Source organism: Xiphophorus maculatus, chromosome 22 (assembly GCF_002775205.1).
Source record: "Xiphophorus maculatus strain JP 163 A chromosome 22, X_maculatus-5.0-male, whole genome shotgun sequence".
In the NCBI taxonomy this organism is placed as follows: Eukaryota; Metazoa; Chordata; class Actinopteri; order Cyprinodontiformes; family Poeciliidae; genus Xiphophorus; species Xiphophorus maculatus.
Genome location: NC_036464.1, coordinates 23,591,975 through 23,618,817, shown reverse-complemented (window position 1 = coordinate 23,618,817; position 26,843 = coordinate 23,591,975). Strand labels below are relative to the sequence as shown.

Here is a 26,843-nt window from a genome sequence, read left to right as displayed (position 1 = left end):
AAACCGGGGAACGTGTAGGCATTCTTTTTTTTTTATTTCACATGGTGATGCACAGAGGTGCAACGGACGTACCACCCTTAAGGTGACTAACACACCGCTTCCAATCCCCAATCCGTGACGACACGAGTCTCGGCTCAAATCTGCAGCTTTTATTGTCTTTGCAGTGCAGAGTCTGGAGGAAATGTATGTAACTGTAGTTATTAATGCAATAAAAGCATCAAAAACCCTCTGATTTAAGAACTTTTATCATCCACTTTGCAGTTTCAAGCTTTTTTAAGGCTTGTTGTCTCATAGCTTTGACTGTGTCTGGTGTTTTTAACATTTACCAAAAACACTTGAGTTCAAAATAACTTATGCTCAATATGCTGTGAGACGATAATCAACGGTGAGGACACAAAAAGCTAAACTTAAGAAAATGATCAACCTCGTCTTCATGAAGTCATCAATAACTACACACAAAATGTCAAGCAAACAGGTGAATGCTATAACAATTACGTACCTTGACATTGTAATTGTTCAACTTTTTACCCCAGTGTTTACGACTTTTAGGGTGTTTTTCCATCTCATAGTCCAGTAGAATCGGTTCAATTTGGGACCAATGTTCCAATATTTGTTACATTTTCAGTTGGTGCGATTTGCTTTCACATTCCTCTGCGTCACAGCAACCAAATCCTTTGAAACACCTGTCCCCCCCACCCACACACACGTGGGGCACTGCACTAAGAACCACTGAAAGAAACAACATGGAAAGCTCTAAAGAAGACACTGAATGCCACTTCCTTCTTCACAAAATGTAAACAAAAATGGAGTGATGTCACATTTCAGAAGTTGTAGGATTTCTCTTTTTTATTGGTAAAAGACCACAAATCATTTCTCCCACTAGTGCTAGACTCTCGTGTTTGCTTTGGTTGTATTTACCCATAATGCCCTGCGCTACAGTCTGCTTCCTGCTTTAGGAGCGGTCTCCAGTCAGTTCGCATATGCATCTGACCTAGGTTTGGAAGCAGTGTTGTATAGTAACGAAGTAAAAACACTTCACTACTTTACTTAAGTATATTTTGGAGTACTTCATACTTTCCTCGAGTATGAAAATTTTTGATAACTTTCACTTTTACTTCACTATATTTCCGAACTTAATTGCGTACTTTTACTCCGATACATTTTCAATGTGTGGTTTAGTTACTCGTTACAAAAAAGCGAGAGAGAGAAACGCAAGTGTTTTGACCCCACCTACTGATTAGCAAGTAGCAAGCAGGCTACCGAACAAAGTCCGTAGCCTGCTTGCCTGGGCTTGTTCATCACCACCAATAGGATACACCTGTTTCGCTTCTCCCATTAAACACAAAGCAAGTCTTGCAATCAGCAGCAGCCACATGGAGGAGGAGATGGAGACCACAACGACTGCAACTACGTCGGACACGGCTCCAGGGGAACCACCAGCTGGTGATGAGAGCCCATGGCCTTATTTAAACACAATACACTCTTTCGTGGATGTTAAAGATTCGTCGTACCGCATGCAGTTTATGTTATTCCTGCGCGAAGATGTGGAAATTCTATCTTACAAAAACTCCACGTCCAACTGGAAGAAACACATCGAGGTAACGTCTTATGAAATGGTTATAATCCTCCTGTTTCAGTAACTATAGCTTGGTCACTAGGCACTATTGTGAAATCTTGAGCATAACGTTGCCTGTATAAAGGAACTTTGTTTGGCATTGTTTCAGTTCCAAACGTGGTGTATTTAGCTTAGGCTTAATGTTGACTGTAGCAGGCTACCTAGACTCCTCTGTTCAAGAGGGGACAGAAGCCATAGCGATAGCAATTTAGACTAAATTTCACGAATATAGGAAAGACATGCAAGTTCAAAACCAGGTTTACAGATGCCAATAAGCTGCATTTCCCTCCCAATTCTTTTTTTCTTTTGCATAATGACCAGTTGTGTGCACCACCTACTGACTGTAGCATTGACTGATTCACTGATTTGTGAAGTAGAGTAATCGTAACAGCTCTTTTTCTTCATGTTGGCCGCATTTTTTGTACTATTTATTTTTCTCATTTTCAGCACTGACCTTACTTGAAGGGAAAACTTAAGGCTTACAAAAACTTTGTATTTTCTGTCCTGGGGGGTATACTAAGAAGCTGGTTCAGTTGTAAAGCAGGTTAAGTTAACCTTGTGCTATAGGTAAAGCACCTAATTTTCTTAACTAAATGATGCCTGCAGGTATATCTATTAGCAGGTTTAATTTTGCCTGCACTTGGTTGTGTACATTATTGTAAGTGTATTTGACAAGTTTACCAAAATATAAAAAATGTCATTCAAGCTGCATTTGCCTTGTTTTACTTTTTACTTGTACTTTTCATTACATTACTTGAGTATATCCATTTTTACAGCAATTTCCATACTTAAGTACAAGACGTTTCAAATACTTTAAGACTTTAACTCAAGTAACATTTCAGTCAGTGACTTCGACTTTTACCAAAGTCATATTTTGGAGAGGTACTTATACTTTTACTTGACTCTGAGATTTCAGTACTTTATACAACACTGTTTGGAAGTGGACCAGAGTTCGCTTTTTTGGTCCACATGTCTATGAACGTCTTATTAATCTACTCCAGGTGTCTGCAACCTACAGTGGCTCTTTTTTTTATTTTGATACATAAAAAAATATATATACAAGTTGCCTTTTGTTCATAAACTTAAGCAACTTCTACTACTTTGAGAAATTTTGGGAGTACATACAGCATATAGTTTTTTTTTTATCTTAAATGCAAATTGTTTATATTTTTCAGACAGTTCTGTCTTAATTACAGTCCTGACCATGTTGTTCCTTCAGCAAATGGTCTTTTTCTAAGCCAGTGTACTGCAATTAACAACTAATCGATTACTTAAATAGTTGACAATTATTTCAATAATTGACTCATCATGATGAATCCGATTAATCGATTCAGTCCTACTGAGAAGCCTTGTCTGGTTCTCTTGTTTGAAATGATAGATACATACAGGGCGTGTATGTGTGTGTGTGTGGGGGGGGTGACCGGGGGTGTGCATGCACCTTGAGTCCTTCAGTAGGTGAACAGCTTATCAGGAACAGATTGTTTTTGTGCGTGTCTGCGGGAGTCCACGGCCACATCCCCTCGCTGAGCTCGTCCAGCGTCCACCAGCAGAGCGCCACATCCTGGAGACGGCTGAGAGCTACGCGCCTGCGAAGTCCTCCACCCGGCCCGCCCACCTCCACACACATCACCTAGAAGCAAGAGCACACACACATACACACGTGCACTGAGAAGGGGTCAAGAAGCCCGCAGAATCAAAACAAATCTTCAGGGGAAGTCGTTAGTTATTAATCCATTTGGATTTGCGTTCCTGGTCTGCTGTTTGGACACCTCGGGGCGTGGACACCTCCACCGCTGCAGACCCCGATGCCTCTCTTGTCCTTCCCCCGTTCTGTTTTTGTTGATGTCTGAGGTTGTGTTTTATCTTCCATTATTAATGTCTGCGTGGGCTTGTTGTTTTAGCGATGTGCATATTTTTTAGGAAGGTCCGCCACGCTCTACGGGCCACAACAAAGAGACGCACAGTAATGAGCTCTCGTGGCGCTTAAGGGGGGTGGGAGAGAAGCGTCTGGAGGAGCACACACACTCACAAAAGACACACATATGTAAGTTTGTGTATGTATGTGGATAAATGTATGTGTAACTGCAAGCAGAAGCAAAAAGATGTTTAAAAAAATGCTTTCAAAGATGTACACACACACCATCGGGTGATTTAAAGCTGGTGAAATTACACTTTGACCTCATCATCACATTCAGAACGAAGCAGAACGAATGGCTTACATGCACATACACACACATGAACCCGACCTCTAACATGCTGCAGAAGAGTTGTTAGGAAGTGGCAAACAGGTAGGAAAAAAGAGAACAACTGAAGATGACTGGTGTTTGTAACACTTTCACTTGTCAAAGCCAATTTTAGCCAATCCTGATTGGGAGTTAAAATGTAAGAAAAAGAAGATCATAAAAAGTTTCTTTTATACTTTTATTTCAGGAGCAGAGGCAACTTCTTGCCACATGTGGTAATTTGTCTTTTTCCGCAAAAGACAATTGCCATAACATAAGATATTATCGGTGACTTTTTACCAAGAAAACATGACCCATGATAAGTGAAATACTGAAGTAGACCTTGTTGATTTCTGTTTGTCAACAAGATAGACCATCTCAACAACATGGCTTTATTTTAAAAAGTTACATCCATCAACATCAGCTTTTTCTACAATGAAATAATTTATGCCATGAGGATTTTACCAGAATATTTTTAAGCTAAAATGTTCCCCCTTACTTTAAACTATGAGCACCACTGAATGGTTTACTAGAACTGAAAGTTTGAATACGTGCCACTTTACCTGATTGACTCATTTTTACAGTTGTTGAAGCGATTCTTTGCAGTACAGATATTATGTACAGCGCTATAGCAACAATAATGTGCAGGAGATGAATAGTAACTACGTACGTCAATGGAAAAATAATGTTTTGAGGTTTTTACTTTTACTTGAGTAATACTGTTATGAACTGTTGCTATTCGAGTAAAATTTCCGGATACTCTACCCACTGCAAGGAACTTCACTGAATGAAGAACAGACAAAAATACACCAGATACAGACCTGCAGTTCATGTTGCAGTGAGACTTCTTGTTTATGCACAAGCTTTGTTGTTATAATGTTATTTTCTGTATTCGGAGCCCTTTGCAAATCAAGAAGATACAGTAAGCAAACACTTTAGTTACTCTGTTCTAACACACATGATACATACAGTATATTACCCACTATAAATGCTAGTTGAAAAAGTTTCATACAGAAAATAATTTGATTTGGAAAAGTGTTTCTTCTCTATTCTATAACTTTGTTATTTATGACTTCTTTATTTTTTCTCTCAGAACTGAATCGAAAACACCTCACTGATGCTGAAAACTGCTAATTAGAATCTTCTCTCCGTAAGACCGTCCACACCGAAGAGTGGCGTTGTCAGAGCAACCTGGTGGTACTCTGCACACTGCAAAAACACAACATCTTACTAAGTATTTTTTTTCTAGTTTCTAGTTCAAATGTCAGTACACTTGAAATAAGACAAAACTAACATACAAGAAACTTTTCAGCAAGATACAAGACCTTGTTTTAAGCAAATAATTTCTTAATATTGAGGAAAAGGTTCTAGCTCCACAGGCTAAAAGACATTTTTCCCAAGTTAAATAATCTGCTAGTGGAACTGCGTTTTTAAATTAATGTTAATAAATTCGTAACTTAAAACAAGCTCCCATATCTTGCTGAAAAGTTAGTTAGCTTTGCCTTATTTCAAGTGTACTAAGATATTTGCACTAGAAACTAGACAATGGTGAAATTTTGTGTTTTTGCAGCACATGATGGTACTATGTTTTTTCATGAGTAATGAAGAGTGAGAATGAGTAATGAAAATGTATTTTAAAAAAAAAATTAAGGAAGACTGGAGTTTGAACATGGCTGGAAACCCCCCCCAGAAAATACAAAAAGCAAACATGGAGAAAAGGGATCTCGGATAAAGTTAATTTTTGGAATATATAATAAATGGATATTTACAAAAACACATGTTACTGTTCACATTAAACTGGCACCAAAGAGGCATGTTGTCAGGAAAAGGAATAATATGAAAATATCTCTTTACAAATGAATGTATCAGCACAGAAAAGGGGTTAAAAGCCTAAGAACTTGCAGGAATCGGTGCGCTGCCTTGTATGAGTAGAGAAGATTTGAGATGCAACGGTCCATGTCTGCCCTCCTTGCTCTCTGAGGGGGGCAGAATTTTCTTTGGACACAAAATATGCCTGTGAATGATGGAAGAACATGTGATGATAAAGGGAACAAAGAGTTTTTCCCCGAACAGCTGAACAGGAGATCACTGACAGATTAGAAATGAAAACGAAGGGGGGGAAAAAAATATCTAAAAATCACTGGGTTAATAACACACTCTATCTGTACCACCCTCATGCCCCCCTCCATCCCCACCCATCTCCTTGCTCTTCAATTTTATTTTTTTTTCTGCTGGCGTTTGCTGGTCAGCAATAATCAAAAACCACTTTCTGTGGGCCGGATTAGTTTAGCCCCCCCTACTCTCCCTTTTCCAGCTTAGCCCACTGGACCAGGGCAATGTGTTTGTGCGTGGGCGTGTGTGTGTGTGCTTGTCGGTGGAGGGTGGGGATGAAGAGTGTTTCTGCACTCACATGTGTGTATGTTGCAGGTTACATGCAGGCGTGTGCATGTGCGTTGACACTGGTGCGCAGAATGGAGTGGTGCTGGTGATGAAGGTGGCGCCTTATCAGGACTCTGCTTCTGGAAACAGACGCTTGGCGAGAACGATTGCATTGACGCACACACGCCGTCGTGGAAACGCGCGCACATCTCCCACACACACACCTTGACGAAAAGGGCCTGGCAGTAATGTGATAATGCCTGGTTTAGCTGTTAGGAGCTACAGAGGGAGGAGACTGTTTTTAGGGAAGAAGAGGGCTGCTCTTGATCAGATCTATTACCAGCATCTATTAAAGTCAATCCAGACTAGAATGAAATACAAACATGAGAGAGTTGAAGGTATATCAAAATATAAATATTCTGATATTTATATATTATATTATATTATATTATATTATATTATATTATATTATATTATATTATATTATATTATATTATATTATATTATATTATATTATATTATATTATATTATATATAAATAACTGCATCTGGTCTCAAACTGGTTGTTCTGTCTAAAAATGACATTTTTGCAGGAGTGACTGCATACTAAGTTTACACCCAGAGTTTTTTCTTAGATGTTTGGTTTTAAATGGGTAAGGAAACAATTTAACTCTTTCTTTAGAAGTTGAAAGTGTAACTAATAAGGTAGCATTTTAGGCCCATTGTACATAGAAAAAAAACAGGAAAAAAAGGAGGAAGTAAATTTCTGCCAAAACAAAAAATTTTGAAATTAATCTCAGAAATTTTCTAGAAAGAAAATTGGACATTTCTGAGTTTCAATCTCCAAAAACTGCTGACTTGATATTCAGAAAGTTTGAGATTAATCACAGAAATACAAAATAGGAAAATTTTTGAGTCAACTAATTCTAAGAGTATCTAACTCCCGACTCTTAAATAGGTAGATGGATTGTTAGTTCATCTAATTCTACTTTATATAAATGAAACATCATGTATTGAGTCTTTTGTTTAACCCTACAGCACCCAAATTTAAACTACTGCCACTTTTGAGACTAGATGCTTATAACTTTTTAGAACAATTTGTAGGTTTGTGTTTGGAGAATTTTTTAGGTGCTTAATTTTGTGGGAAACCTGACCCGATTTCATGTGATAGTGATCCAAAAGAAAACTTTAGGGTGTTGGAAATCAGGTGAAATGAAGAATCAACAAAAAAAAACTGGCCAGGGATAGAGAACAAAAACAACTTTTTGTCTCATTGGATTTCTCCTCCTCTTTTATGGTCGCTAAATTCAACCTGAAAACATACACGCATATACACACACATCAATGCGGCCTTCTGTACCTTGATTTCAGAAGATGAGAGTTTGTCTGTTCGCCTGCCAGGCTCCAGGGAATCCTGGCTCTTCTTGTTCAGGTAGATGCCGGCGACCTGGCTCTGCTCCAGGAAGGACAGCAGAACCAGCCGATCGCTCAGCACCGCTGGAAATGACATCACCACACTCAATATCACTACCCTAAACTGAAAGGACAACAGCAGCTTTACACAGCAGAGAGGACACTTACAGAAACCATATGATCGCCTTGCACAGTTAGCTACTGAGAATTAATATATACTTCCATATTTATTGGTTAAAAAAAGATAATAATAATAACAGATATAATCCATCCAGATCTAAAAACTTTCTATTTACAACTCGTCCTTTTTGCTTTGTTTAGGTGCAAAAATATTACAATGTAGTGGCTGCTATGGCAACCTGACACCCTGTTTCAAATATACTTTGTAGAAACATTTTTCACTAAAGTTACCGCTGTAAGTCTTTTGGATTACAGTTTTAATATGTTTCCTTCTAAAGACGGAAATATTTGCAAATTCTCCACTGCTAAGCTTGACTTCAATCAGAATGGGTAAAATCTTAAAGTTACGTCAACGTTTATCAATTGGATTTAGGTCTGGACATTGACTTCTGACACTTTATAAATCACAGAACAGTTTAGCATCAACATACATTAAAGACTTGTTGTTGTATAAACCTTCCAGACCTCTCAAGTCTTCTGGCTCTGGTTTGCTCTGCATGCCCAGAACCAGAACCAAGCATGGAGAAGCAGCATTCAGCTTCTATGCACCACAAATCTGGAACAAACGTCCAGAAAACTGCAAAACCTCCAAAACACGGAGATCCTTTAAATGAAGGCTAAAATCCCACATGTTTATAACTACCTTTGATTAATAACAACTGGAACATTAATCAATATACTTGATGTGTATTTGCTAAGTGATTTTGATGATGGCTTTTGACAAAATGTAATGTTTATTGCTTATTTCATAACTGGTTACTGTATTATGTCTTTATGGCGCAAAGCACTTTGAACTGCCTTGTTGCTGAAATATGCCACACAAATAAACTTGAACTTGACTTGGCGCATTCTAACACCTAAATATGCTTTGATCTACATCGTTACATCGTAGTTGTCACTGAATATCTAAGAGTCACTTTCCATTTTTAAAGTGAGTCTCTGTCCAAGTCTAAAGTCTTTTTCAGCCCCCAACAGGTGTTCTTCAAGGACTTGAACAGGTGTTCTTCAAGGACTGCCTTGAATTTAGTTATATTTATCGACTCTGACAAGCTTCCCTGTCCTTGCTGAATAGAAGAATACCCACAGCGTGATGTGGCCACCACCACTGACTACTTGAGGTTAAGTGTGGTGTTAGTTTGGGCTCAAAGTATTGAGAATATAGGCCAAAAAGTTTTTTTTTGTTTCATGTGAGTAGGGCTTCTGCAGCACATGACCTCTTATGGCTTTCTTCTAGGTCAGATTTGATCCCTGTTTTTTTTTTGTTGCTTTTTTAATAAATATTATTGTGTATACGTTTACACTGTTTAGTTAGTGTTCAGTGTCCAACATTTATTTTTCTGCTTCCTTTATATACGTTTTTTCCTCTTTCCTCTCCAACTTTTTCTGTGTTTTTTGTAAAACACACACTTTTAAATAGTAGAAGAACACACTTGATCCTGTTCAACTCTTTCTGGAGCTGCATGGAAACGCTGATTACCAATTAAGCCCCCCCTCCGTACCCTACCCTCTCCTTCAAATTAATCTGTTTATGAAACCAATTAAATGGAAAAGAGGGGAGGGGTGAGAAGGGGGTTGCTACACATGTCTCTCAGAAATCCTGCTTTGAGTTGAACGGGTGAGGCTGCACCCCGAGATTTAAACATCTAACCGGCAATTAACCGTGCCGTGTGTATTTATAAACAGGAGGATATTGGTGGGATTGCGCTTCGAATCATCCTGTTGTGTGGAAATTTTTGAATTAATATGCTAATTTTCAAGAGAGTGGAGCAAACACGCCTTGACAAAAAAAAACATAAAAAAAATCTAGCATCTTAAATCAGGTCAACAGAGTCTGTCAGTTGGATTATACAGTAAAGAACTGGTTCAAAACTAAACCGTTACAAAAAACATACGGCCATTAACGAGCTTTAGCTTTTAGAAACAACATTTAATGCAATAGTAAGCGTCTTTGTGATAGATTACAGATGAATCAAGTTAAATGCAGTTTAGTATTGATCTCCGTGGGTGTCTATAAACGGGATTAAGCATAATCCCATTCTTTTCCAAACCAGGCCGCGGTTCAATCTGGGGACCAGGTGGCTGATTTGGCATTAGGGGCCAAAATTGCGTGACCCATCAACGAACAGCTCCCAGACTCACGCACACACACACACACACACACACACACACCCACACACACACTGAAGCAGCTCGTTGTGGTGTGTATGTAGTCACATGGGCAGAAAGCTACATAAGCATTTACACTTGGAGGTCTGCAACAATATTTTATGCATGCACATTCACTCACACCAACACATGCACAAAATGCATCCAGTCAGATGCAAAGAGCAATCTCATCGCGCACACACAGACAAAACCGCACACACACAGAGCCCCTAAATCCATTTAATGCCATCTCCTCTGCAGCATGTTGACATAAGAGGCCAATGGGCTTAAGCAAAGCACATTTAAACATGGGGAAATGAAACCTGCTATGAAAAATCACTTAAGGATGCTTAATCGTGGAGCATATGCTCAACTTGGCCCAGCCGTCGGCCAATGGAAACCTGTAATACTTTGATGCGGTAGAATATTCGTAATCTGCCGCTCGGTGTGATGCAATCGGAGCTCGTTGTTCCAACAGGGTTAAACCGGCCTCCAGGTTGTAAAGTTTAAACCAGAACAGTGAACCGACTTCCAAAAAGAAAAAGAAAACAGACTGGCTTTTTGTTTCAATCTTTAAAAAAAAAAAAGAAACCGGTCTGTAGTTTGGTTGAGTCTGTGCAAATTGGAGAAAAAGGGATTTTCTTCTTTATCCAAAAACTCACAACCTCTTTCCGCTTTACAAAGTTGAAAATAAATTGCCATTGCAAACCCTGGTGCTGCTTAATTTCAGATTCAGCTACAACTGTGACGCTTAGTCAATTGAAAGTAAATCAATACATGCAAAATTTCTAAATCATGTCAGTGTCAGATATGACAGAAAATTACAAGGTTTTTTTTTCAGTCAAAACATTAAAGGGGCAGTACTATGTGAAGTCAACTTCTTTGAGCTTTACATCATGTTATGTTGTTATTTCCTAATCATAAACATACTGTGCCTTCAGTGTTGCCCTTGATTCTTTCATGCATGTTTAAGAAACCCTTAAATCTCCATGACAACCATTCAGCTGTGCAAAACGCCTGGTTGGACCTAGCTTCACCGGAACTCCAGTTTCCAAGCCTCTGAGCTTCCACCTCACAGAGCAGCCCTACCCCAAAACTCCCCCACTCCTTCAGACTAGCAGCAGCAGCAATTAGCAAACATCAAGTGGAACTGCTCACCTGCTGAGCTCATTATACGAGCTACTTCTCAGTGCAAAACTGGTAAAAACATTGGTTTGGGGTAATTAGGGGAGCGCTGTTGGGATGACTTCCTGAAAACAAAGTTTCAGAAAGATCAGGAGTTTTTTAAAGAGACAGAGACTCATTTTCATGGCATTAAATTATGTAGTCAAATTGCTTTTACGTCATATTTGATATATGTAGCATTTTTATAAAAACTGAAGGAACATAAGTTACTTAATTGTGCTATTAAATGGCATTATGTGCCTAGAAAACACATACGTAATACTTCCCCTTTAAAAAAATATTTTAAGGTCTGGTTAGGTTTTGAAATTTCTTTTTATCCGATTAAATTATTTAAAAACTTCCATGCCAAACAGCGTCAACCATTTTATATTGTAAATGCAAACAGATGAGCACTAATAGGAATTCACTCAACTCTGCATTCTGAATAACTCAACTAACATAAATTTTTTTCTGCATCTTGACCGATGGGATCGGTGCATCTCGACTGAAATATTTTAGATTTCCATCTTAATAAGTCTCCTCTCTCAGCTACAATCCTGAACTTTGCCAACAAGCAGGTCAAAACTCACCTGATGTGTGTGCCTGTCTCTCTACGGATATTTTCTTTTATGTTTGTTAGTTGAAAATATTGTAAATTCTAATTTGAATAATGAAAGTTCTACTCTACTAGGTATAACCACCCAAACACACACACACACACACACACACACGCGCCTATGCACACATACACACACGTACACACCTACAGGGATCACAACTCAGTTGATATTGTAAACAGTTCCAGTAATGATAAATGTGTTGGATGTTGCGATCTGGTCTGGCTCTCTGCTTTTAATTGTCTCAGCCTAATTTAACAAGTGGCAGATGTGAGAACCCCAATCTGAATGCAACCCCCCACACCCCCCTGTCCCACACACACACGGACGCGTACACAAAATCCCCGGAACCCACCCTCTCACAACCATTACTCTAATAATTAGTGCCCTCTGAGGCTTTGAATGAAGCACAGTGGGAGGCGAGTGTGTACCTGAGTGTGTGCAAGTCTTTTTCTTTTAGGTGTGTAAATGCAAGTGGACATACAGTAAGTGTTTGTTGGCCTATGCAAAAGGGAAAAAGGATGTGTGTGTATGTAATTACACGGGTGTGCTATGTGTGCACTGTGGGGGCTTTATCAAGTGTCTCGAGACCCCAGGCGGAAGTGGGGAGGGTGGTGTTATGAACAAATAATTGATACAGAAAGAAAGAAATAATTAGCAGATTTGGGCCGTTGTCCACAGCCTCTTATTCTCTCCTGCCAGGTCTGCAGAGTGAGGGAGCCCAGAGCAAGGGGAAGGTGAGGTGGGGGGGTGCACGGCGCTCCCTGGAGTAACGCGCGATGGAGGGAAAAACACTGATGGATGCTCTTAAGGGAAGGCCCCTGGACACACGCAGCACAAAAGGATTTGCCCGCAATTAGCTAGCAAGAGTCGCCTGGCTCACCTGTGGCACCTGTTATGGTGCGAGTCGCCGCCTGTGTGAGAGAGCGATTGCGTGACAGAGTGTGGGGAAGTGTGTGGTGGACGTGGAAGTGCATGCAGAGGGCGCGCAGGTGTAGGCAAGCAGTCAACACTGACGGGTCGAGAGAAACTGAGTGGATGATGATGATTTTTAAACACCAAAAGTTTGAATTAAAACTGCTAGAAAAAAAAGCCAAAAAAGTGTTTAAATAAATATGAGCATTCGGACGAATAAGGACACATAATAACTCAATTTATTAGTAAAAATAAAAAGTACTGTGCATTACCTACAAATTTAATGTCCCAATTGTAGAATATTTCTACAATTTTTCCAGAAAAGTGGAGCATAAAAACAGAATGCTGCTTCTCCATGAAATGCATTGCTAAAAACTGAGAGCTTGAGAATTTATTAAACTGATTGTACACTACACAAACACAAAATCTTACCAAGTATCTTTACTCTAGTTTCTAATGCAAATATCTTAGTTGACCTGAAATAAAACAAACTAACTAATAATTAACTTTTCAGCAAGATATAGGAGCTTATTTTAGGTCAACATTTCCTTAATATTGATGAAAGAGTCCTATTGACAAATTATTTCACTTAAAACATGGGGAAAATGCATTGTTATATGTGAAATAATTTGCCAATCAAAAAAGTACTTTTTCATCAATATTGAGTAATTATTGACTTAAAACAAGTTCCTATGACTTGCTGAAAAGTAACTTGTAAGTTAGTTTTGTCTTAATTCAAGTTAACTAAGAAATTTGCACTAAAAAATAGACCAAACTTGCTAGGTAAGATTTTGTGTGTTTGCAGTGTATGTTCAGGATTTTTGGGTGAATCATTTTAGCCATAATTTAAGTTGAGATTCAGTACAGCAGTATAGGAAGAGCCAAGCGTCATCGTCATTCTTTAGTCCATTGAAGGGTAACAGCAACAACCTTGTTTCATTGTTGTTGGAGAATCTGTCAAAAAATATTGTGCAGAGCCAAACATTGGAGACTTGTCTTTTTTTCATTTTTATCAAATGTTGTAACAACTTTTCAACAAGAACAGGTGAGATTAGCAGAATCACAACCACAATAGTTTCTCTTGGCAGGATTTTCTGAATACGTTTCCACTTTACTCTGCAACATTTTCTCAGCAGCTGAGAGAAAGTAAAGCTTTTGCTTTCAGTGTAATAGTATGTCAAGACATTTTACTGTTTATGTCCACCACCATTTTATCTATTAGCCTTAAGTGAGTTTTTGTAGGAAACTGAGTTGTAAGGATGGACTGTACTGCAGAAATAGGTAAAACTGGTAAAATCACGATCTAAGACTTAATTTGATTCCATCTTCGAGTTCTGTGTTTTATTTGGTTGTGTGGACTTGGGATGGTAATACGCAGCTTAATAGTGAAAATGAGAAACTCTTAATCATGGTACAACTCACCATCAGTCACAGTGTTGGCAGGAAGTCGACCCACTAACGTGCGGTCTACACATACTTGATCGAGTTGAGGTCCTTTTAGGGTGACAGTCGCCAGCACACCATTGCTCAACATCATCTGCATACATCACAATGGAGCTGACAGGTTAACGTTTATCCCAGTTTATTTTGGTGCAATGCTTTTAAATGTTTGGCTTGTCATAATGAATATTCTAGTTAAAGGTAATGTGCTATGTAAGATGTATATTTTCTGCAGGGTGGTTTAAACATTTATGATGAGCTTAAAATAAAAAAAGAGAAGATCAGATTTGCTTTTAAGGTTTTTGACTTAAAGGAATATTGTAATATTAGTTTCCCATAATGTGCTTACAATAATCTCTTAGCTGATTTTACTGTCCAGTTTAGCTCTTTCACTGATGCGCACTAACAGGTGCTTGTGTGTGTGTGTGTGTGTCTGCTTGAACCCAGAGGGTGCTGAGCTGGGAAGGGTGTGTACCTGGCAGCAGTACTTGCTTCTCCATCTGGTGTGAACGCAGGTGTTGCTCTGCAGCAGCTCCTGAATGGACATAATAGAGAAAGTGTAAGACAAAGAGGGCACAGAACTTTGCTTCAACAATGCAATAATTATAGAAAACCCCGGAAAATGTTTGAAAGAGACACTGAAAACAAAAGGGAAACTGTCTGTTTGTGGTAGTAGATACCTGTCCCGACAAGTGCTCACTCCAGCAGTTCCTGCTAACCGAGGGGTGGGTCCAGGGGGGGCAGGGGAGAAACGGATGCAGGTAACCACTGCTTGCTTGCATGTGTGTGTGTGTGGGCGTGTGGGGGTGAGTGTGAGTAGGCGTGTGTGTGTGAGTGTAAGGTCAGTCATTCCTGCAACATTCCAGGCCCAGCTGGGGTGATTGGATGGGAGGAGAGAAGGTCGGAGAGAGAGGAGGTGTACTGGGTGTTTCTGGTTTCAGACAATGGTTACGGGTAAGAGGAGGGAGGTGGCTGGGTAGGGTGAGTGCGTGTGTGTGTGGATAACAGCCACAGACAGGTTCCAGCAAACAAAGCTAGGTCTGTACTGCCACAAGTACAGAGGGGAAGACAGGAGAAGGAGGTGAATGAGGAAGGTGGAAGAGAAGGAGGGAGGAAGGGAAAGAAAGGGGAGGAGGGAGACCGCGGCCCCCTGATCCCCTCAAATATCCCGTCCGATGACAGAGGTCGGCCGAAAGAGAGGCGATGAGAGAGGAGAAGGAGAGAAGGAGAGACGAGAACAAACGAGGACGACGGGGGAAGAGCGAAGGCAGACAGAGAATGCCCCTATTTGTTAATCAATCAGCCGTTTCGGAAAGGGAAAACGACAAAAATCCCCAGAGGGGAGGAGGAAGAAGAAGCTGGAGAGAGGGGTGGTGGTGGTGGTGGGGTATTGGAGAGGTGGAGTGAGGTTACCTCCAACTCCTTCAGCGAGTCGCGCAGCTTCTCTGGCCGGCTGTTCTTGAGGGTCCGCGAATAGCCTCGAGCTACGGAGGGGAGAGTGGAGAGATCGTGTGACCGATCGTTTAATCGCAGAGGAGAGAGGGATACTCTTTAAAACAACACTCCTGGGAATCCCGGGGAATGTGGGGAAAGAATTTAATAACTTGGTTGCAGTTTAAGCATAAAAAGGTGGAATAAAGGTGATGTGGAATGAAAAGATGAAGGCGGAGATGGCAGGTGTTAAAGGAACTAAAATAGACCCAAATAAACTGGCTCAGTTTTTACAGTCTGAATGAGACCAAAAAGGTGCAATGAGTGCAGAAATAGTTAAGGTTTAGTTGGTTTTATTCATCAAAATGGTTTGAAGGTTTAGTTGGTTTTATTCATCAAAATGGTTTGAAGGTGAAGTTTAGCTGATTTCTTTGTCTTCTGAACAGATACAAATTGATTACTATTTGAGTCACTCCCCATTCAAATCCTTTAGACTATCCAGCAGCAATTAGCTAAGATAATCATACAAGATACTTCTCGGACTAAGAAGACTGATTTTGCTCCATATCAACCATTTCTGTACTGATAGGGATAATTGTTTTGCCGCCGACTTGTTTTCATTTTACATGCAGCGTTTTCATTTGAAATTTTCTGGTATTTCAAAGAGTTCACGATGCCGTGCACTCCAGCAAGGTTCTCTGGGCCTTTGAAAGACAAAATAGCCCACAGCATCACAGATCCTTCACCATACTGAGGTACTTCTCCACATATTCATGCTTTCTCTCATGCCAGACCCAGCTGGAGAGTTTGTTGCCGTAAAGCTAAACCTTAGTCTTATCTGACCGAAGGACATGTTTCCGATTAAACTAGAGTTGAGCAAACCCCACGTGTTCATTACTGAAGGTAGGACAGAAAAAGGGTTTTAGGCTAAGAAAAACAGGGTTATGGATTACTCGTTAGAAATTAACATTAACTCTTATCAATTTAACAAAAGTAATACATGAAAACACAAAAAAGATTTAATCAGATGTGCATTACAAGACTTTTAGGGAAGCCAATAATTTTGCTACTGATACTTTTGTTGAAAACAATTATTTCTAAATATTATAACTACTCAAATGACAGATTTTTCTATACTTTCAGCATCGCTAGTGCAATAAAAGTGTTCTAGACACTCCTACCATCGGTGCCGATACACGTAGTGGGGAGTGTAAATGAACATGAATCAAGGCTTCTTATTATAGGATCCATGATTTTCTTAAAATTGTGATTATGTAAGAAGAAATATGAAAAGCACAATCTAGGATTAATTAAAGTTTCCATAAAACGTAATGACAAGAGACAGATTATTCTTACCAAACGACTGATCACAAAATTATAAAAACTGGCAAGGTTAATTTTCAATTTTATCATCAGGCATTGTAAACTAAGACAAGAGCTTTCTTAATTATGGAACCTTTAACTGGGAGTATTTTGAGATTTTAGCATTATATAATCGGAAATATTTCTAAAACTTCTTAAAGGTATTACTGAATAGGTTAAATTACATGTTAAAATGCAGTGGTTCTTAAAAAGCATTCGTCTACTTACATCTTTCACATTTTCATATCAGACAAAGATAAGTTGAGTAAGTACAAAACACTATTTTCTTTTATTAAAGGGAAAACCAGCTTGAGTCTATATGAATTTGTAATGTCTCCCTTGCCAAATCATAAATTATTCATAATTAGCCTACCTTTTTGTCACATCCAGGTCTATTTATTACCAAACCTGTAGAATCAAGAAAAACCTAAACTTGTCTGGCAACATGGAAAAGCAAGGCCCAAACCACTGTTGACCAGAAAAACACAAAGACCGTCCAACGACTGCCAAAGAAAGCCTTTGTGATCTCTATGACTAATATGTATAAAAACTCATGAGAGAAAAGTGCGGGTTTTCTTCCAACTAGTCTGAAATTACCAGCTTTTCAGATGAAGAACAAAATACTACCAGCAGTAGCATGTGGTTGTGGTAGTGTCATGGTGTGGGGCTGTTCGTCAGCTTCAGAACCCATAGGGCTTCCTGTAATCGGGAAAACCATATATTCTGCTCACTACTGCTAACAGTTTGTGACCTAAAGCTCAGACTCCCTTATGTTATGCAACAGTCCAAACCCCACTAACAAAACTGTATCTACGTATATGGCTGCAAATCAGTTTTGGAGTGGCCTAGTTAAAGTCTAACTCAAAGTTAAACAGGTCGTTTATATGGAAAAAAAACCCTCCAAAGTGGCTGAATTAAAACGATTCTGCAATGAAACGTAAAACTAAATCCCTCTACAGGGACAACAGCCATTCCAAACTGAGGGACGGGACAAGCAGGTACTGGGTTACGTTTTCACATAGATTCATTTCAGTAACTTTTTCCTTAAGATTCCTGCTTTTTATATTTATTCAGATACTCTTGGTTTGATATCAAATTTGGTTTGATAACCGAAACATTTAGGTGCGATTAAAAAAAAAGGAAATAGTCTTCCTAGCACAATATTGAGGATGTAACAGAGAGACACTCATGCTAGAATGTAAAAACGCAAAATCTTACCAGGTAATTTTTGTCAAAGAAGCTTGTTTTAAGTCAACAATTACTTAATGTTAATGAAAAAGGTTCCACTGGCAGATTATTTCACTCATGACAAACATTTTTTCATGTTATAAGTGAAATTATCTGACAGTGGAACCAGAAGTTTTCCATCAATATTAAGGAATTATTTAATTGAAATAATCTCCTATTTCTTGCTGAAAAGTTACGTTTAAGTTAGTTTTGCCTTATTTCAAGTGCACCCAGCTGTTTGCCCTAGAAACTAGACCAAAAGATTATGTGTTTTGGCAGCGTAAGACAATCTCACGCCAAGCTTGTAGTCCAAGTAAAGTCGCAAAAGCACCTATAAAAACCAGCTGCATATGTTTTTTTTTCTTCACTAAATATTCAACCGGAAGCACAGAGTAATTTCCAAAAACACTGAGCAATCTTTGTGGAGAGGTGGAGAGGTGGATATATTTATTCTTGGGGACTTGTGGCGTGTTTGAGTTATCTTCCAACTGCAACCTCACAGTCAGCAGCACATTTCTCTGCGTGTGTACCACACCGAAAAAAACCCTACTTTCATTTAATTTTGTAGCCCTCTTCCTCCCATCTCTGGAGGTTAAACAGACAGAAAGATGCATATAAAAAAAAAGAAAAATAGTTAATTGAATTTGTGCATCTGCCTCTGCTCGCGCACATATATATTTATATATATAGATATATATAAAAATTCAAGAGGAAAGGAGGCACCACTGCTCTCACTGTGGTGCAATCACACTCTTATCTGTTTATTTTACAGTCTCTCATTTCATCTTTACAGAAAGAAGTGATTAAGGAGGAGAGTGCTCTATTAAGAAGAAGAAGAGGTAAACAGATGCATGCAAATGAGGGTGTGGAAGATGGGTAGTGGGGGGTGAGACGAGGGCAGGGGGATGAGTGTTTGTCTTCTGATAAGGCTGTTTGTATTTCACTACTGAGTGAAAAGCAGAGAGAGGGAGAGGAGGACAGTTCAGTGACCGATTTCTGGAAAACGGTCGACAAGTCCGAACGCACACAAACGTAGTGGATATGTGGAGTAAATTGATTGTTTTGTGAATTCCTTCTTTGTGAACTTACCTTCACAGTACTGGAGTTTCTCATTGTAGTAGTGATGCTCCAGGGGATTGGCTGGAGGGGAGAAAGAGAGAGGCCATGTCATTCAAACATTTAAAGAAGAAGATCATGAATGGGTCTGGGTTTTCTTTTTGGATGTAGGTAAATAAAAACACAGAAAGCTAAGCTGCATCTCGACCGACACCCCCCCTCGGTTCCAAAAGGGAGGAGGGCGTGAGGTGGGGGGGCACCTCTGGCAAAGCGCAACCCGTAACCATGCCTCGTGGCCGGGCCGCCCCTGAGCATGAAAGTGGCCAGCCTGGTGGCCGGCCTCTCTGGCAGGCAGGAACACCTCCAGGATTAGTACTATTAATCAGATAAGGGGGTGAAGGGCCAGACAGGCCCAGACATGGGCACCTGCTCTGGGGCTGGATGAACAGGGTGGTGGGGGTGGTGGGCGGCGGTGGTGGGCACTGGCAGCTGGGGACCCCCCCGGAGCCGCTCCAATGAGCCTGTGTCTCCCTCTAGTGGACGGAAGTGGAAGTAATGTTAAACCTGATAAAGTACAACTTTAGACCTGCAAATAAATAAATAGATAAATAAATCCATCCATCCATCCATTTTCTAGCACCCTTTCCCTAGTGGGGTCATGAGGGTTGCTGGTGTCTATCTCCAGCTAACGTTCCAGGCGAGAGGCGGGATTCACCCTGGACAGGTCGCCAGTCTGTCGCAGGGCAGACCTGCAAACTATTCGCTCTTTTATTCTTAGTTTGAAGCTAAATGTTAAAATAAGATAAAACTGCTAAAAATGTCGCCTTCATTTATTTCTGTTGCATTGTGTCAAAATTCTATAATGCTTTATTATAGCATTATATTATCTTATTTTCCATCCATCCATTTTCTGTTCACCCTTTGTCCCTAATGGGGTCGGGAGGGTTGCTGGTGTCTATCTCCAGCTACGTTCCGGACGAGAGGCGGGGTCACCTGGACAGGTCGCCAGTCTGTCGCAGGGCAACACAGAGACAAACAGGACAAACAACCATGCACACACACACCTGGGGGGATTTAGAGAGACCAATTAACCTGACAGTCATGTTTTTGGACTGTGCACACATGCATGTTATACACGCATGCACAGGGAGAACATGCAAACTCCATGCAGAAAGACCCCGGCCGGGAATCAAACCCAGGACCTTCTTGCTGCAAGGCAACAGTGCTACCAACTGCGCCACTGTGCAGCCCATATTATATTATATTATATTATATTATATTATATTATATTATATTATATTATATTATATTATATTATATTATATTAGCGATTTACAAACTTTTTTTTGTGAGGTCTAAAATAGTAGAGTTGAAAGCTCTTGTGGGTGACAAAACTTGTAAATAAATAAATACTAAAAAAAACAAAAAACATATTCTGTTCCTTATTAGTCAATAATAGACTAAATATACTTTATTTTTCTTGTAACAAACAAAATGGTCAAAAATAAACAAAAGAAACCTATAAGTCATAGTAAGGTCTTGCGCAATTGTGTAATTATGGGACGGGATTACCTGTTTTAGGGTTGATTCTTTTCAAAAACATTTTTTTAGTCTTAACAACAGAAACGGGACACGAGTTATTCTTTTTCTGAAGCGCCTTCTATGTTAATCAAGTTAGCTTTTGAGTAAATAGTTGATTCTGTGAGTCTATTTACTATACAGTTAGAATGAATTCAGAAATCTCGTTAATGAGGCAGAAACATTTTGTGTTGATCCTAACGCAATTTATGTATTTGTGAAAATGTCATCAAGGAAGATAAAAGGAGGGTTTATCTCAGGGGTCTCAAACTCCAGTCCTCGAGGGCCACAGACCTACAGTTTTTAGATGTGCCAACCACTGGAATGAAAAGGCTCTCCAGAGCCTTGCTAATCACCTAATTATTATATTCAGGTGAGGTCCAGCAGAGGCACATCTAAAAGTTGCAGGACTACGGCCCTCGAGGACTGGAGTTTGAGACCCCTGGTCTATCTGCATGAACTGTCATTGTGGTCATGGGCCACAAAAAATCACTCAGAGTTCGCCCAAATGGCTCCCGAATCACACATTGGACATCCTTGCTTTAGACGTGTATAAGATTAGATCAGTTGCTGAAACAGAGATGACAGAAAAACTATGAAATCAATTCTTTCTATTGAAAGAATTGAAGAAATTTCTCCTTTGAAAAGCTTTCTTAAGCACTTTGATCTAAAAGGAAACAAACATCAAAACAAAAATCAAGAATTTTTAGCACCTATACACTAAATTAAACCAAAATACCTACAAAGCATTTAACAAACGGTTCTCAAGAGTGAATAGAAAAGATGCCTTAGGAAAATTTCGCTTAACGCTTTTTCTATTTTTTATTTTTCATTTGTTAAAGTCAACTGTCAAATTCACACAGATTTTCTGTAATTTAGTAAAGTGCTGAAAGTGAAGCCAACTCCTAACCTGGGCTATCATTACACTGCTGTATGAGTGTTATGATGCTTCTGGATTGGGATTTGGCTACCCTGCTCTGCCTCTTCTCCCTCCCTCTTTCTCTCCTCCCTCTGCTCTGATATCAAGCTACACTTTAGTAATCCTCCAAATGAAAGGATTTGGGAGGAAGAAGCAGCGTCTCTCCACTGAAGATTGGAATGAAAAGAGAAGGCAGCTTCTAAGATGAGAGGAACGAGAGAGGCCTGTGACGATAGTAAAAGAGAGGACAACGCAGGGGGACTTACTGTACACAGGCAGAGAAAAAAACTAAAGAAACACGCAAGAAGAGTAGAAACTGTTTGAAAGACTAACTATTCCTTGAAAAATGGAGGAAGCACTGTACAAAATAAACAGAAATGAATGAAAAAGTCATAGTTTTTTTAACAGTACATCAAATAGCTAATTGAAATTTGCTCATTTTAATGGAAAAATAAGAAAACAAATCATTGATGTATGATTACTTAATGTAAATATGGATGCTAACATCTCAGAAACCTTTTTTTTCTAGTCACATTTTTACAAAATAAATAAATACATTTAGTTGAATGAATTTAAAGAAAGAAAGAGAAGACAGAACCAAAGAAAGAGACAAACTCCATTGGAGTTTCCCATTAATAAGTGTGAATATGGCACCTTTTACACGACCAGCTTGTTAAGTGATGACATTTAGTGGCTTTCAGTTTTTGTGGAAATTGTCAGTGGTTTTCAAAATGATGTAGTCCATATTCCAACTTTCCAAGAAGCTGAAGTTTGGATATTGTTATCGTTAATAGCAGCAAGCCACAATTATCAAGAAACTAAAGCTGGCAACCATTCAGATGTGCAAAACGCCTGGAAGTCGCACAGGACAGGACAAAAGCTCCTCGAAGGAGTTTTGCAGTTTCCAAGCTTCATTGTAAATGCAAACATTGTATTTGATTGAAAATAGTAAGTAGTCTTAAGTCAGTTTCATCAAATTTCTTTCAACACACACTTTCAGTAAGTCTCACCAACTCACTCTACTAGAAAGAGTAAGTATTAAATTAGAAAGAGTAAGTATTTGATAATTGTGCTTTTTTTCCACCTGCATTTTAACAATACATAGTGCACCCAAGTACAAAGTGCTTTACTTGAGATTTTCTCCCTTTTCATGTCACTTTCTACTTCTCCCCTTACTACATTTCAGAGGGAAATAATAAGCTGTGACACTTCAGCTTAAGAATGAAAACCATGAAAAAAATCTGGACCACATACCTCATTTGCATACAACTTACAATATAAATTTGCCTTAGCTATTTACTTTACGTACAGCTATACAGCATGTGTCAAGTTATTTTAGATTTGCAATACTTAAATCACACAACATAACTTCATTAAGAACTAGCAAATAAAAATTTGTTTTGAGATCTTTAAGGCGAAAACGTAGACTCCAAGGCTTCATCCATGCAGTCAGTTCATCAAGATTGAAGCCACTTTCAGGGCAGTAGAGTGCGCTTAAGAAACTGCACCATGAGTGATTTGCATGCTCATTGTCATGACCACCCCACTCAGCCTTGAATGTGATTGTGTTTGTTTTACTTACAAATGTGAAAAAACTGTCACTGTTTTCCATATTTTCTGTTGAAGTTTGAGCAGAGAAATAAATAAAAACAGGAGCCAGGAAGTGTTTCAATCAAGCATTTTCTCCTTATATAATTAGTTTTTAGCTCAAAAAACCTAAGTCGTAGTTGCTGATCAAGTAATTACACCATACTCAGAATTAATAAGCTAACTTATTAATTCACTAAAATTGCACAAGTTAATGCAACTCAAAATTATCAAGTTAGTCAAGTTCTGTAAACTTGCACGTACTAACATTTTAAAGTTTTAAAAAGTTAATTTTTTGGAGGCAACGAGTTTGTATAATGTTTTTAAGTAAGGTGAACTAATTAGATTTTACACAGAGCAGCCCTCTCCCCGTAACACCCATCAGCTCCTTCAGACTAGCCAGCAGCAATTAGCAAACACCTCGTGTACCTGCACATCTCATTGTACAAGATACTTCTGAGAGAAATGTTGGTAAAAACATAGTTAAAGGGTCAATAGAGGAGCGATATTGTGATGACTTCCTGAAGGTGGAGCTTTTAAAGAGGCAGAGGACTAATTTCAAGAAGCTAAATTAGGAAGTAAAATTTCTTTTAAGTTACATTTGATATATACAGCATTTTATAACAACTGAAGTCAACATAGCTACGTGATTATGCTATGACATTGCACCATGTGGCTGGAAAACACATAATACTGCCTCTAACTTTTCTTAAAACATTGAATTACTGAAATAAAATAACCTTTCAAGGGATATTTACAGTAATATAGCAACAAGTGCTAAAATATCTTCATCTTAAAATATATATATATGTTTTCTTCCTTTTATTGAATTTCAGAGGCACAGCATATGGACTGAAGGACAAATATGACTTTTTGTTTGGTGCATCATTTACTTAGTAAAAAAAAAAGTATATTGACCATATTTTACTGCAGTGCTGCAAGGGAACAATCTTAGTACTTCCTGATTCTTCGGAAAGCCTCATGGCCTCAGGGCCAAATAAGGCTGGACTGCATGGGGCTTCTTGCTATGTGATCTAGGAGAAAGTCAACAGTTTAGTTTTCCTATCGCTGCGTGGCAGGACCCCGGGGTCAACAGGAACACAGGGAGTGTAAAAGATAGAACCGCAGAGACCCCATAATCTGTGTGTGTGGTATGTGCATGTGTATATAAGGTTTTAGGGTGTAAATCCTTCATACTAATAGCCTTTGTGTGTACCAAGTGTATGTGTGGTTAGTGGCTGGAAGACTAAATCACGCTAGACCAATAATCTGTGTGTCAGCAGGCACTGAAAAGCTCTTCTATATATATAGGGAAATCACACACATTCCAAAAACAAGACACACGCAACTTATCTGAAACACAAACAGACATCCAATATAAACACTATTTACCTGGCTCTCCTTTATCGTAGTACTGATAGGTGCCAATATCTGTATCTGAAGGGAGAGAGAGAAGGAGGAGAAGGAAGGGAGATGAGCATCTCGCTGTCAGGGAAAAAGCAGAAGACAGATCAGCAATTTCGCACCGTGGGATAAACAATCACTATCAGCTAGTGGCCTGTCCTGTCTGCTAGCACCGCGGTTTAGATAAGACCCAATATGGAAGGTAGAAAAGAGAGGGGAGTGGGGCATCGGGGCGGGGGGTCAGAGACAGAATGGTGGGACATGCAGAGAGGCAATAATAACGACAGGAGTGTGCCTTAACCCATCCCACCTGAGGGACAAATCTGTAGATGCAGAGGATGTGCAGCTCCAGAAACGTATGGTCAACATATGTAGGGCATGCAACAAGCACAAACAGCCATACTGATAGATATGAAGACATAACACAGGCAAACTGCTGAGCTGAGTTTTTTTTTTTCCCAAAGTGTTATTTCTGCAGGCCCCCCAAAACCATAAGCAGCCGGTCTTAGATTTGCACAACACATCATTTCTTTATCACTCGCTCAACTGCTGTTGCTGCCTCTGCTGCTGCTCCTCAGGCAGGGTCATGCTAATACAACAAGCTGATGGTACACATACACACATACGCGCACCCACACAGGGATACATATATATACAGCTGAAAGCAAATATACATAGTAAAAAGATGCAAAGCCATTTTTTTCTCACTGTCTGAAGCAAAATCCGACCAAAATTTCCTTGTTTTAGCTTTGTTAGAATTTCCATAAATATTTCTATTTGCTAAATGCCAGAAAGCTTAGCAAGAACTTTTTTTTAAAAAGATTTTTCTTGTAACTTTTCTCAAATTAAAAAAAATAACATTTGGTCAGTGTAAGGGAATAAGTCTTTTAAACTATGATTTGAGTCAAACGTTTTGGTTGTATTGAGTTTGGCACAAGTTACTTTTGTTTCTTAAGGAAGATTTGGAACAAGAAGCAACAACATATGTAAACCGTTTCTGTTTCAGCACAAGTGATGGTGATCAGTTTAATGTAATTTGGTGATTTCTTTAGGAAGCTCTCATATTCTTGCCACACATGTTGATATAAAAAAAGAAAACAAGGTGTGATTTGGGTCTAAACATGAGGAGATGAAATGTTATTTCCTGGAACACCAAATTCTGTCGCATCTTTGAGATTTGGGGGTCTCTGTTGATGTGTTCTTGTGATGAATAGTGAGCGTATACAGGGATGAATAGTGCGTAATTCAGTGTTCTGCTGTCTCATTATATTACTATTTTAGACTTGACAGACCCTGATTGGTGATTGGTCAGTTAGAGACTGAAAATCTAATCTTTTTTCTAATCAGTAAAGCGACCATACCAAACACTAATAATACCCAGTTCTATATTTTTAAATGTACAGAAAATAAAATAAATTTAATCAGTTTAAATCTGTCTCCTATAGTAGTGAATGAGATGTACTGTAATTCTGTTAAATTGAGTTTAACAGAATTACAAGCCAAATGATCTTTGGATCTTTGTATAAAATCAGGATAATGTGTGAATTGTTGTTGTTTAATCTCTCTATGCAACAAAACAAAGCTGTGGATGAAGAACACAGCATTAAGGCAAAGCAACTAGATACTTCTTCAATCCATATTTTTGTTTTTTGGGTGGACATGAGGAAAGTAAAGATAGTGAGAGTCACAGTCTGACGACCAGGTCTTTTTTTCTCCATATTTTCCAAGATAGCACACAAAACACAGCAGGAAAAACAAACAAATAGGGACATGTCAGCATCATCTAAGATATAGAGCCTTTCGTAGATACATAGGTGCATAGACACACATATTTCCACACAGACAGCCTCTGTGAGACACTATCTTTGCCGACAGCTCAGCAGACTGTGAAAGACAAGACAAAATAGCAGCAAGGTGAAATCAAGAAAAAAAAGAGAATTTCCGTTTGATATAAGAGATGGACTGATAGGTGGTTAGCAGAGTATCGCATAAAAACTGCCAAAAAAGTCAAACTAAAACTGCCAGGTGGAAAAGAAGACTGGCAGTTTTCTATTGCTTTCATAAAAAAAATAAAAACATAAAGCTTATCACAGATAGAGGAGTTCCTGGGTTAATTTTATTTTTCTCTAACAGCAACCAGTGAAAGATGTTCATGAGTTCATTTTAAATTAAACATTTTTTTATCAACT

The 26,843-nt window shown here is 39.0% G+C and overlaps 1 protein-coding gene across 5 annotated transcripts in view; it reads right to left on the bottom strand.

Moving 5' to 3' along the window:
• The window catches only part of wdpcp (WD repeat containing planar cell polarity effector), a 95,959-nt gene that overhangs the window by 43,695 nt on the left and 25,421 nt on the right, over nt 1–26,843 (bottom strand). For 4 of the 5 annotated variants that reach the window (XM_023327072.1, XM_023327074.1, XM_023327073.1 and 1 more), the window contains 7 exons: nt 24,643–24,735; nt 19,200–19,250; nt 15,504–15,574; nt 14,566–14,625; nt 14,073–14,187; nt 7,577–7,713; nt 3,054–3,245 (listed from right to left, as the gene is read on the bottom strand). In XM_023327072.1, the coding sequence (XP_023182840.1) occupies nt 3,054–3,245; nt 7,577–7,713; nt 14,073–14,187; nt 14,566–14,625; nt 15,504–15,574; nt 19,200–19,250; nt 24,643–24,735 (719 nt within the window). The remainder of the gene's footprint in view (nt 1–3,053; nt 3,246–7,576; nt 7,714–14,072; nt 14,188–14,565; nt 14,626–15,503; nt 15,575–19,199; nt 19,251–24,642; nt 24,736–26,843) is intronic. The other variant, XM_014471588.2, reaches the window with a different exon arrangement.